Here is a 13,904-nt window from a genome sequence, read left to right on the forward strand (position 1 = left end):
CCTCTTCTAACCTCATCTACAACATCCGGTGTTCTTGGTGTGGCCTCCTGCACATGGGCGAGACCAATCATAGACTCGGCGACCATTTTGCTTAACAATTACTCTTGGTCCAACAAGGCCTACTGGATCACCCGGTTGCTAACCTCCTTTCCCATTCCCACACTGACCTTTCTGTCCTGGGCCTCCTCCATACCCAAAATGTGGCCACACACAAACTGGAGGCACAGCACCTCATATTCTGCTTGGGAGCTTACAACCCAAAGAAATTAACAATGAATTATCCAATTTTAGATAACCTCTTACTAATTCCCCATCCCTCTATCTTCCTCCCACCTAGTTTTCCCCTCCCCTCACCTCAACTTCCCGTCACTTTCCTCCCTTTGGCTTTACAATCCGCAACATTTCGAACCAGTCTCACACATAGAAACAGAAAATAGGTGCAGGAGTAGGCCATTCCGCCCTTCGAGCCAGCACTGCCAGTCAATATGATCATGGCTGATCATCCAAAATCAGTACCCCATTCCTTCTTTGTCCACATATCCCTTGATCCCTATAGCCCTAAGAGCTAAATAACTCTCTCTTAAAAGCATCCAGTGAATTCTGTGGCAGAGAACTCCACAGATTCACAACTCTCTGGGTGAAAAAGTGTTTCTTCATTTCAGCCCTAAATAGCCTACCCCTTATTCTTAAACTGTGACACCTGGTTCTGGACTCCCCCAACATCGGGAACATTATTCCTGCATCTAGCCTGTCCAATCTTTTACGAATTTTATGTTTCTATAATATCTCCTCTCATCCTTCTAAATTCCAGTGAATACAAGCCCAGTCGACCCATTCTTTCATCATATGTCAGTCCTGCCATCCCGGGAATTAACCTGGTGAACCTAAGCTGCACTTCCTCAAGTTCGGGAACGGCAGGAGGGAGTTCGGTGGTTGGCTGAAAGGTAGGCTCTTGGGAGTTTCTTTGTGTTCCCTCTCAGGAGCAGTTAGTTTAAAACCGGGCGCGACCAGCTAAGAACACATTCCTTCAAGTTCAGGAGCGGCAGGAGGGAGTTCGGTGAGTGGCTGAGGAATTCAATTCGCAAATTGGTTAATTGGTTAAATGGCAAATTGGGCAATTTGTCGGGGAGTGCCTTGTGATAAAAGTATGAGTCTTTGGCTCGAGAGTCTTCGGCGAGGAGGCTGAGGAGGAGACTACGCAAAAAGCTGGAAGGAAGGGACGCGGTGACCACATGACGAGTAAGATGAGTCAGTGTGATGCTTGCAGGATGTGGGAGGCCTGGGATGCCGATAGAGCATCTGGCTGCTACAACTGTGGTAAGTGTGTCCAGGTTCAGCTCCTGAAGGGCCGTGTTGGGGCACTGGGGAAGCAGCTGGATGATCTCCGGGCCATCTGGGATAACGAGAGTTTCCTGGACAGGACCTACAGTGAGGTTGTCATGCCAAGGATACAGGAAGAATGAAGGTGGGTGACTGAGAGAAAGGGGATTAACTGTGGAATGCAGGAGACCCAGGTGGCTGTGCCTAATGAAAACAGGTACACCCTCTTGGGAGCTGTCGGGGAGACGATGCTTCCAGTTCGAGCGGCTGACTGGTCGGTGGCTCCAATCCTAGAGATGAGACTCCACCGGCAAGATCGACGTTGGGCAGAGCAATAGTGGTGGGTGACTCCATTATCCGAGGTGCGGACTGGAGATTCTGTGGCGGCAGGCGAGACTCGAGGATGGTCTGTTGCCTCTCTGGTGCCAGGGTTCAAGATGTCACAAACCAAATCCAGAACATCCTCGAGTGGGAAGGTGAACGGCCGGCAGTAGTTGTGCATGTAGGCACCAACGACATAGGGAGGAAAAGGAAGGAGGTTCTGCAACGCGAGTTTAGAGAGGTAGGAAGGAGACTGAAAATCAGGACTTCTAGGGTGGTTATCTCTGGATTGCTTCCAGTACCTCGTGCTAGTGAGGACAGGAACAGGGAGATAGGGGATCTGAATATGTGGCTGAAGGGCTGGTGCAGGGAGCAGGGATTTAGATTTATAGACCTCTGGGATCTCTTCTGGGGTAGGGGTGACCTGTACAAAATGGACGGGTTACACCTTAACTGGAGGGGAACTGACGTTTTGGCAGGCAGGTTTGCTCGGGCTACACGTGTGGGTTTAAACTAAATAGTGGGGGGGAGGGATTGACAAATTGGGAGTATAAAGATGGAGTTAAAGGGGAAGTGAGTACAGGAAAAGTTACAAAAGACTTCCGAATTAATGGGAAGGAAAGCTCGAGAAGGGATAAGAGAGAAAGGTCTGGGCCAATTGTGAGAGGGGAGGCGGATAACAAAGTCAAAATGTTGTATATGAATGCGCGAAGTATAAGAAATAAAGTGGACGAGCTTGAGGCTCAGTTAGAAATTGGCAAGTATGATTTTGTGGGAATTTGAGGTATGGCGACAAGAGGGCCAGGGCTGGGAACTGAATATTCAAGGGTATACCTCCTATCGAAAAGACAGACAGATGGGCAGAGGGGGTGGGGTAGCTCTGTTGGTGAGGAATGAAATTCAGTCCCTGGCAAGGGGTGACATTGAAACAGGAGATGTGGAGTCAGTATGGATAGAACTAAAGAATTGTAAGGGTAAAAATACCTTAATGGGATTTATCTACAGGCCCCCAAACAGTAGCCTGGATATAGGGTGCAAGTTGAATCAGGAGTTAAAATTAATATGTCGTAAAGGTAATGCTACGATTGTTATAGGGGATTTCAACATGCAGGTAGACTGGGAAAATCAGGTTAGTACTGGACCCCAAGAAAAAGAGTTTGTGGATTTTAGAGCAGCCTGTATTGGAGCCTACCAGGGAGAACGCAATTCTGGATTTAGTGTTGTGTATTGAACCGGAGTTGATAAGGGAACTTGAGGTTAAGGAGCCATTGTGAGGTAGTGACCATAAAATGGTAAGTTTTAATCTACAATTTGAGAGGGAGAAGGGTAAATCGGAAGTGTCAGTGTTACAGTTGAACAAAGGGGACTATGGAGCCATGAGGGAGGAGCTGGCCAAAGTTGACTGGAAATATACCCTAGCAGAGATGACAGTGGACCAACAATGGCAGGTATTTCTGGGAATAATACAGAAGGTGCAGGATCAATTCATTCCAAAGAGGATGAATGATTCCAAGGGGAGTAAGAGACGACAATGGCTGACAAGGGAAGTCAGCGACAGTATAAAAATAAAAGAGAAGTACAACGTAGCAAAGATGAGCGGGAAACAAGAGGATTGGGTAATGTTTAAAGAGCAACAGAAGATAACTGAAAAGGCAATAGGGGTAGAAAAGATGAGGTACAAAGGGAAGCTAGCCAAGAATATAAAAGAGGATAGTAAAAGCTTCTTTAGGTTTGTGAAGAGGAAAAAATTAGTTAAGACCAAAGTTGGACCCTTGAAGACTGAAAAAGGTGAATTTATTATAGGGAACAAGGACATGGCAGGTCCTTGTTCAGGTACTTTGGATCCGTCTTCACTAAGGAGGACACAAACAATCTTCCTGATGTACTAGTGGCCCGAGGATCTGGGGTGATAGAGGAACTGAAGGAAATCCACATTAGGCAGGTGTTGGGTAAACTGATGGGATTGAAGGCTGATAAATCCCCAGGGCCTGATGGTCTGCATCCCAGGGTACTTAAGGAAGTGGCTCTAGAAATCTTGTACGCATTGGTGATCATTTTCCAATGTTCTATAGATTCAGGATCAGTTCCTGTGGATTGGAGGGTAGCAAATGTTATCCCACTTTTTAAGAAAGGGGGAGAGAGAAAACAGGGAATTATAGATCAGTTAGCCTGACATCGGTGGTGGGGAAGACGCTGGAGTAAATCATAAAAGATGAAATGGTGCACGTTTAGATAGCAGTAACACGATTGGTCTGAGTCAGCATGGATTTATGAAGGGGAAATCATGCTTGACTAATCTACTGGAATTTTTTGAGGATGTAACTAGGAAAATGGACAAGGGAGAGCCAGTGGATGTAGTGTACCTGGACTTTCAGAAAGCATTTGATAAGGTCCCACATAGGATATTAGTGGGCAAAATTAGGGCCCATGGTATTGGGGGTAGAGTGCTGACATGGATAGAAAATTGGTTGGCAGACAGGAAACAAAGAGTAGGGATTAACGGGTCCCTTTCAGAATGTCAGGCAGTGACTAGTGGGGTACCGCAAGGCTCGGTGCTGGGACCGCAGCTATTTACAATATACATCAATGATTTAGATGAAGGGATTCAAAGTAACATTAGCAAATTTGCAGATGATGCAAAGCTGGGTGGCAGTGTGAACTGTGAGGAGGATGCTATGTGAATGCAGGGTGACTTGGACAGGTTGGGTGAGTGGGCAGATGCATGGCTGATGCAGTTTAATATGGATAAATGTGAGGTTATCTATTGGTAGCAAAAACAAGGCGGCAGATTATTATTTAAATAGTGTCAAATTGGGAAAAGGGGAAGTACAACGGCATCTGGGGGTCCTTGTTCATCAGTCAATGAAAGTAAGCATGCAGGTACAGCAGGCAGTGAAGAAAGCGAATGGCATGTTGGCCTTCAAAACAAGAGGAGTTTAGTATGGGAGCAAAGAGGTCCTTCTGCAGTTGTACAGGGCCCTAGTGAGACCACACCTGCAGTATTGTGTGCAGTTTTGGTCCCCTAATTTGAGGAAGGACATTCTTGCTATTGAGGGAGTGCTGCGTAGGTTTACAAGGTTAACTCCTGGGATGGCGGGACTGTCATATGCTGAGAGAATGGAGCGGCTGGGCTTGTATACTCTGGAATTTAGAAGGGTGAGAGGGGATCTTATTGAAACATAAGATTATTATGGGTTTGGACACGTAAGAAACAGGAAACATGTTCCCGATGTTGGGGGAGTCCAGAACCAGCGGCCACAGTTTAAAAATAAGGAGTAAGCCATTTAGAACGGAGATGAGGAAACATTTTTTCACACAGAGAGTTGTGTCTGTGGAATTCTCTGCTTCAGAGGGCAGTGGAGGCCGGTTCTCTGGATACATTCAAGATTTAGAAGAAGGGATAGGGCACTTAAAGATAGCGGAGTCAGGGGATATGGGGAGAAGGCAGGAACGGGGTACTGATTGGGGATAATCAGCCATGATCACATTGAATGGTGGTGCTGGCTCGAAGAGCTGATTGGCCTACTCCTGCATCTATTGTCTATTGTCTCAAAAGCAATTGCTCAAATCTGGAGTCCAAAACTGCACACAAGACTCCAGGTGCGGTCTCACCAGGGTCCTGTACAATTACAGTAGGACCTCCTTGCTCCTAAACTCAAATCCTCTCGCAATGAAAGCCAACATGCCATTAGCTTTTTTCACTTCCTGCTGTACCTGCATGCTTACTTTCAGTGGCTGATGTACAAGGACACCCAGGTCTCATGGCACCTCCCCCTTTTTCTAATCTGACACCATTCAGATAATAATCTGCCTTCCTGTTCTTGCCATCAAAGTGGATAACCTCACAGTTATCCACATTATACTGCATCTGCCATGCATCTGCAATAAAATTCAACCTATCCAAGTCACCCTGCAGCCTCATAGCATCCTCATCGCAGCTCACACTGCCACCCAGTTTTGTGTTGTCCGCAAACTTGGAGATGTTACATTTAATTCCCTCGTCTAAATTGTTAATATATATTGTAAATAACTGTGCTTCCAGCACTGGGCCCTGCGGCACCCCAATAGTCACAGGTTAAATTTTGAACATCTTCCTTCCTTTCTTATCTCTCTGGCCTTTGTTCTAACCACCTGCCGATCAACTCCCCCCTCGCTTATGTTGACTTTACCTGCCACACCTAGTCCTGCCTCTCCCCTTTTCCAGCTTTCTTCTCCCCCCACTACAATCAATCTGAAGAAGGGTCTCAACCCAAAACATCACCGATCCATGTTACCCAGGGATGCTGCCTGGCCCACTGAGTTACTTCAGTACACTTTTGTGCATTTACCAGCATCTGCTGCTCTTTGTTTCTACTCCATTGTTCTGTGGCTTCTTGGCTGCCATTCTTACCCCTCTATTTAAGAAGCAGGGCAACTTGTTATTTGAAGTGAAATAATATAGCGTTGAAAATTCTCTGGCACTTACTAGTTTCAGGAGGATCAGGAAAGGCTCCAAAGATCACAGGAGGACTTTTTACACCTGCCTTATTATCCCATGTTCCTAAACACAGATCAGCAAGATCAATTCATGGCAAAATAAACAAGAGTTAACTTTTAAGCCACAGAGTTTGAGTTGCTTCATTACATAACATTTTGAATTTGCAACTAAACTGATTCTCCATTTTGGCATTTCTAGCAAACTACATTACTGTGATAGACACAAAAAGCTGGTGTAACTCGGCGGGACAGGCAGCATCGCTGGAGAGAAGGAATGGGTGGCGTTTTGGGTTTCGGGCTGAAATGTTAGCCATTCTTTCTCTCCTGAGATGCTGCCTGTCCTGCTGAGTTACTTCAGCTTTTTGTGTGTATCTTCGGTTTAAACCAGCATCTGCAGTTCCTTTCTAAACATTGCTGTGATATTGTGAATTAGAAACTCTGATTATATCTGGTTTGTATCCTCCCCCAGTGTTTGAACAACCCCAGCCACAGAAATTTTAGTTACCACTCAATCTCCAACCAACCCACCTACGGACAAGTTAAGAGTTAAATAATCCAGTTTGTGTGGGACTTTGATGGTCTGGCCTGCCACTGTTAGATATCTGGAGGGCAGATAGCGCCGGGGTGGGAAAATAAATTGTTGAGACAGAGGCTGGTATGTGCTGCTGGAAATAAATAATTGGGGTAAAATTAGGCAGTGTTTCCTTTCTTTTTGCGTATTTCCACAAACCCCATGACAGGACTGAGCCTCTACTCGCTGGAGTTTAGGTTGAGGGGGGACCTCATTGAAACTTACAGAATAATGAAAGGCAAATATAGAGTGTATGTGGAAAGGATGTTTCCACTCGGGGAAGAGTCTAGGACCAGAGGTCATAGCCTCAGAACTAAAGGGCACTCTTTTAGAAAGGTGGTGAGGAGGAACTTCTTTAGTCAGAGGGTAGTTAATCTGTGGAACTCATTGCCACAGAGGGCTGTGGAGGACAAGTCAGTGGATATTTTTAAGGCAGAGATAGACAAATTCTTGATTAGAATGGGTGTCAAGGGTTGTGGGGAGAAGGCAGGACAATGGGATTATGCGGCAGAGATGAGCCATGATTGAATGGCGGAGTAGACTTGATGGGCCGAAAGGCCTAATTCTACTCCAATAACGTGAACCACTCCCCTCCACCCCGCCACTGCCACCCTACTGAGCAGGGCCTTTGACTCTGTTTGTTCTTGCAATTCTCCTCTTACTGCTGCTGCCTTTACTCAGAACCACAACTGAGCTCCCTTTGTCCTTGCCTTGCATCTCACGAACCTCGACATTCAATAGGTCTTGCTCCGGCAATATCACCTTCTCCATAAAGACACCATCATTAGGGAAATATTTTCCCTTCCTTCACATCATCCAATCCCTGCATATCCAATTAACCTGAAGGATACCCACCTATATTGGAAAAAATGTCCTTCTCAACAGAATCTGCAATTTCCCAGTCGGCTCCACTGTTGCTCAAATCCTTCGGCGGTGCTCCCAAGCCTGAGGTGGTCACTGGTTTGTCTGAGGATCCCCAGCCTACAGTGCCCACATCCCCACCCCCTGCACAGTGCCAAACAATGGCCTTTTCTGTTGCTTCATTCCAGCTGTCTGCTGTATCACCTGGAGAATCAGGTGGGGCACTCCATGCAATGGTCTCTGGAAAAAAGTGAAAAGGCAATGACAGGTTACATGCCAATTGCTGCAACACCTGTGGTATTTCTGTCTACTTTATAGTTAAATACAAATCCTAAGTTTCATAATTCAGTTCATGTCTTTTATTTCAAAAGGTATCCAGTTTTCATGGTGTATATCAAAGCATAAACAATTCAACTCAATGCCAGCATGTAAATACCTCAGGTAAATCTGAGATATTACAAATACATGTTAGTATTGACCAGATCCTACTGCAGGAAAGGAAGAGTTAACTTATTCAGAACAATATTTTTATGCTAGGTACACAAAATTGCTGGGGAAACTCAGCGGGTGCAGCAGCATCTATGGAGCGAAGGAAATAGGCGACGTTTCGGGCCGAAACTCTTCTTCAGACTCTTTTTTATATTTTTATGCTGCTTTGAAGGACAGAAACATGCTGAATTAATTCCAGTCTGAAAATCCTCAGATTTGTTCAGGGTGGACAAAGTTCAGTTTATTTTATTATTGTCGTGTGTACCAAGGTACAGTGAAAATCTATTGTTTGTGTACTGGGAAGAAACTTCACTTTAATCTGGAGGTATACCTTTTCAAACTTCTGTACCTCTTGCCTGATGGGAGAGGGGAGAAGCGGGATGAGACCGGTCCTTGACGCTGGTGGCCATGCCGAAACAGTGTGAAGTGGAGATGGTCTCAATGGAAGGGAGGCCGGTTTGTGTGATGGTCTGGGCTACGTCCACAAATCTCTGCAATTTTTTTCGGTTTTGGATGGAGCAGTTCCCAAACCAGGTTGTGATGCATTCTGATCAGATGTTTTCCAATGAGCATCTGCAGAAATTAGTGAGGGTTGTTGAGGACTTGTAGGATCTACTGAATCCCACAACAGAAAGCAAAGAACAAACGTCACTTAGCTGAGCCAAACACCCGAGTCACGTTTATTCCAGCAGCCCCTTTTCCTTACATTCTCACCAATCATAACCTGTGTGTAGATAAGGCCAATTAGTGCGTCTGACCTTGGAGTTGTTATTGAGCTCGTGTAGCTGGACCTACTCGTGAGGCTGTTGGCGAGTCGCCAATGGTGACAGGCTGTATGCAAAACCAACGTGGGCGTGAAGGCGCCACAGACTTGCTGAAATTCCTTCGTCTTCTAAGGAAGTTTGGAAAAAGTACTCATTTTCTTCTTCTTGGCTATTAAATGACTTTTTCTGAGTTGTGTGGGAGGACATGTACAAACGTTTTTTATCTTTTGAAATCAAACAACCAACGCTGAATATTTAGAGAAAAAAGCTCTTAAGTTCCTTTATTTCCCTTGCCAATTTTTAAAAGCTGTGTATCCTTCTGCTTTGGAAATAAAGCGGACACTTTTGACCAGCCCCAGACTTATCAATTTAAAATTAGCTGTGGGGAAATCATTGGAATATATCATCAGGAACATGACAAAGAACATTTGGCCAACTTTGAATGAATCTGAGTCAGCATGGATTAGTAAATGGTTCATCAAGTCTAAGCAATTGTTGAGGATGTCATTAACACACAACAGAGACACGTCAGTGAATGATGCTTATTTATATGTCCAATAATTATTTGATGTTTCAAAGTGGGATATCAATATCCTTTTACATACAATATCAGAAATAATACTGAAACATGAGTAGATAACTGTTGGGAGGGGTAAGGAGTCCAGAACCAGGGGCCATAGTTTAAGAATAAGTGGTAAGCCATTTAGAATGGAGATGAGGAAAAACTTTTTCACACAGAGTTGTGAGTGTGTGGAATTCTCTGCCTCAGAGGGCGGTGGAGGCTGGTTCTCTGGATGCTTTCAAGAGAGAGTTAGATAGAGCTCTTAGGGATAGCGGAGTTAGGGTTTATGGAGAGAGAGCAGGAACTGGGTACTGATTGTGGATGATCAGCCATGATCACATTGAATGGCGGTGCTGGCTCAAAGGGCCAAATGGCCTACTCCTGCACCTATTATCTATTGACTCGGTGAAAGGAGATATTGGGAATGTATTTTGATTTGAGGTGATCTGTAGGGAAATGTAACAAGGTCAGCTTTTTTATCATCATTAGGTGACAGGTGGTTCGATACCCAAGCTTCCAGGTTGCATTAAATTAACAGGCAGAGAAAGTTTTATAGGAAAATAAGAAATTTACAGATCATCATAAGGAGATATCTGCAGAGCTTACCATTGGTAGATGGTTCAATGCACAGATAATGTAGAGTCAGACAATTTGGAACTAAGCAGAGAAATGGTGGAAGACTAAGGACAATAGATAGATAATTGTGTTCATACCTAAAAGTTAATCAAAAAGTGTGCACGTGCTAAAAGAAAGTTTATCCCCATGTTGATCTTTATTGCAATGGAGCTGATGTCCAGAGGGAAGGTTCCCCAATAAATGATTTGGTAATAGAGTATCCTCAATCAGGCTCCATCTGGCTTAACGTGTTCAGTTCCGATCAATGCACCTCAAGAAAGATCCAGTAGCTTTACTGGGAGGTGCAGATCATTTACCAGAAAGAAATCAGGGTGTAAAGGGTTAATTAGCACGCCAGGTCTTAAAAGCTTTGCTTTGAGGTTAGAACTGTTTAAAATGACGTCATCAATTAAGTGGAAATGGAGTATATAGTTCATTTGGTGGGAAAAATTAGTATTAGAAAACACTCCAGAAAAAAGTATTCAAATTTAAGATTGGAAAGGCCAATTGAGAAATGCATGTTCACACATGACTTTAAATGCGAAATCTGCAGAAATACTGGATTAATTGGAAGGTTCAGGACTTTTAAAAGGTGCGCCTGAGTTTCTGATTTTTATAAGATCTAGAGGATAGGCAGATAAATACGCCGAGATGTAGATCAACAATGAACAGACACAAAAGGCTGATCATTCTCATCCTGTTCGTACACCACCAACACTAGAATTCAGAGTTCAACAAAATGTGATTGGTTTTAAGCTTTGTATAATTTATGCTTAAGATTTTTTTTTATTGCTGTATCCAACCACAATTTTCTGCAATAGATGTGTCTGAGTTACTTTTTCTGACTCGTTTCCTATAACTATATTTGTTTGGTTGATGCCCAGCAACAGTGACTAGGGAAGTAAGTAGAATACCTCACGAGAATTTACTTGATTCCTCCTTAGTCTGAGAAATCAGCGGTGATTGGCCATAGTTTAGCATTAATATTAATTGCTTTGGAGGAAGCTCACTTTCAGGCCAGGCTTAACCTCAATTCTGCGTATTAAAAATAGAAGAAGAAATGCGAAAACATTCAGTGAAACAATGCTATAGTTAGATCCGAAACAAAACTGCAGTGCCTGTGATTGTGGTTATCAATTTTACCATCCGAGTATCCATAATCTTTCCCTGCAGATATTCTTTTCACTGCTGACTCTTCAAATTAATAACAATTCCCAGAGGGGCAGTTAAGCAAAAGCTCATTTCCCTTTCCATGAGTTACAAAGTTGATGCACAACATCAAGGAAACGTGCTCTTTTAACATTTCATGAAATAATGGCGGTTGGCCAACCATACATCCCAGGAGAACTGTAGGTCTTGGGGAAAAAGATCTCAAAATTCATCTCAATCTGTCTAAGCGTTCACTTTGGAATAGTGGCAATGTTTCTGCATCTTTCGACATATATGTTAACTCCCATGCATCTGCCATTGCATTTATTGTTGCTTTGTTCCTGGTTATCATTTAATGCAGGAGTTAATATTTCACTTTAGCTGTAGAACATGTAACTTCAAAGTATCCAATATTTAGTAAAAAATTATTTCCCTTTCACAAAACACAATTACCTTGAATTTATCAGTGCCTGGCATAATAATACTTTTGAACATTTTCCCACTGGTGAAGTTAAGGCAGTGGTTTTCTGCTTTTTATCTCCCTTCCTTTTTATTTAGAGATAAATTTGCTATTTTCTAATGTAATGGAATCTTCCCCAAATCTAGGGAATTTTGGATAATTAAAACCAATACATCAACCGTCTTTTTTATAGCTATAATAAAAGTAGAAAATGTGAGAAAAACTAACAAGGTCAGGCTAGATTAAAAAAATGTTTACGTCTCATGTCAAAGAGCTTGTATCAGAAATGAAATCTCATTAGCCCATAATGCAGCTCTGTAGGACTTTGGTTTGGCCGCATATGGAGTATTGCGTGCAGTTCTGGTCGCCCCATTACAGCAAAGATGTGGAAGCTTTGCAAAGGGTGCAGGGAAGGTTTACCAGAATTCTGCCTGGATTAGAGGGTTTCAGCGACAGGGAGAGGTTGGATAGATTTGGATTGTTTTCTCTGGAACTTTGGAGGTTAAGGGGAGACGATAAAAGTATATAAAATTATATGCAGCATAGATAGGGTAGATAATCAGAACCTTTTTCCCCCAAGGTGGAAATGTCCAATACTAGAAGGCACGCTATATGGCTAGAGGGGAGAAGTTTAATTGAGGAGTGCGGGGCAAGTTTTATTATGCAGAGGATGGTCGGGGCCTGGAACACATTGTCAGGGGTGGTGGTGGAGATAGATATAATAGTGGCATTCAAGAGACTGTTACATGGAAGTGCAGGGCACAGAGGGATATGGATCCCCTACAGGCAGATGAGATCTGTTCAGCTAGCCATCATGTTTGGCACATTGTGTGGTGAATGACCTATTCCTGTGCAGTGCTATGTTCTAGCTATTTCTTTTATAAGTCTCGGAAGAAATCTATCGGAACCCAGAGATTTGTCACCATGTAGCTCCAAATGTTTGAACCACACCGCTATCCTGATGGTTGTAATTGTAGTTTCTCCTTCCACCCAATGGCAATTTATTGCTTTACGTGGGACGTTACTTCAATCCTCTTTAGTGAAGACTGATGTAAAATATGTGACTAAACATCTGCCAACCACTTGATTCCTATCATTAATTTCACAGGCTTGCTGTATGACTGGTGCTTACTTTAACTTTTCATTTAATTTATCTTCATAAACCCTTATAATTTGTTGTATATTTCTGTCTAGTTTAATCTTGTCCGCTAATTATTATATCCACATTAATCTAGGCATTCATTGCTGCTTTTTTAATCTTTTGACTTGCCATCCATCTTTGACTGATGATATGCTTTTTCTTTGTTTGATATGACTTTTAACTTTTTCAATTAACTATAGGTAGCTGGTTGCCAATGGAATTTTTCTTTTTTTAAAGTTTTCCAAATACGACTGTCACTACTGACTGCTAGATCCCTTAACCTAATCTGTCATTTCACTTTTGCTTTTGCTCACGTATGCAACACAGGCCGATTCAGACAACATACCATCTAAAATGCTAATTTGACATCGCTCTGCCATTTTGGATCTCAATGCTCCAATTAATGCCCTCTGTTGACCATGAGTAGATGTTGCCAGACCAGTTTCTTGGTTTCCATTTAAATAGCTCTGCAATTGTTTTCTGTTAATTACTTTTTTTCAGGTGTCTTTCTGTGGTTGGTTCAGGTGCCAAAACAACATAATACACCAGCTTCTGCTACTAGTGATACACCAGCTAGTGATACACCAGCTACTATATAATCATGAATAAACTAACCTATCAAGGTTACCTGGGCTTTAATTGTTTTTAATGAATCCACTTATTTCTAGGGTGCAACTGGAAATACTTGCTGCATCTCTGACCTACTCTTCTGTGTAAAGGTGGGCACTGAAGCACTAGACTCAAATAACACTGACATGTCAACATTTCATTCTTTTTGTTCGCTAGGAAGCACCAAATGAAGAAAACATGTAACACTGGTAGGACTAGGCTTCCTCGGGGTAACAATGTCAGGTAACAATACTTTGTAGATGCTACACTTCAAATCTTCTCACTAGCATTTAAAAAAACAATCATCTTAAAATTAAAAATTACAAGTCATATTGACTAAAACACCCAACATAAATAATTAAAAATATTAAATTAAAGCAAAATCATTGCAAACAAGTAATTGACCTCTCCCTTGCTTCCTAAATATTTGGCCCACATCCAAATGGAACCACAAGCAACAGTCAGTACTATCCAACCCCCCAAAAAAGGTCTAACGATCAGGTCAGAATCCTTCAACAGCTGCCTACTACTCAGTGTCAATTTGTAACTTTTAAACAATATCAAAA

At 42.9% G+C, this 13,904-nt stretch overlaps 1 protein-coding gene across 2 annotated transcripts in view; it reads right to left on the reverse strand.

The window, feature by feature from the left end:
• Positions 1–13,904, reverse strand: part of LOC116973436 (protein LYRIC-like) — a 67,151-nt gene that overhangs the window by 25,993 nt on the left and 27,254 nt on the right. For both annotated transcript variants that reach the window (XM_033021510.1, XM_033021509.1), the window contains exons 5-6: positions 7,544–7,789; positions 6,107–6,181 (exon numbers count right to left, since the gene is read on the reverse strand). In XM_033021510.1, the coding sequence (XP_032877401.1) occupies positions 6,107–6,181; positions 7,544–7,789 (321 nt within the window). The remainder of the gene's footprint in view (positions 1–6,106; positions 6,182–7,543; positions 7,790–13,904) is intronic.

This window comes from Amblyraja radiata, chromosome 5, assembly GCF_010909765.2.
Source record: "Amblyraja radiata isolate CabotCenter1 chromosome 5, sAmbRad1.1.pri, whole genome shotgun sequence".
Taxonomy (NCBI): Eukaryota; Metazoa; Chordata; class Chondrichthyes; order Rajiformes; family Rajidae; genus Amblyraja; species Amblyraja radiata.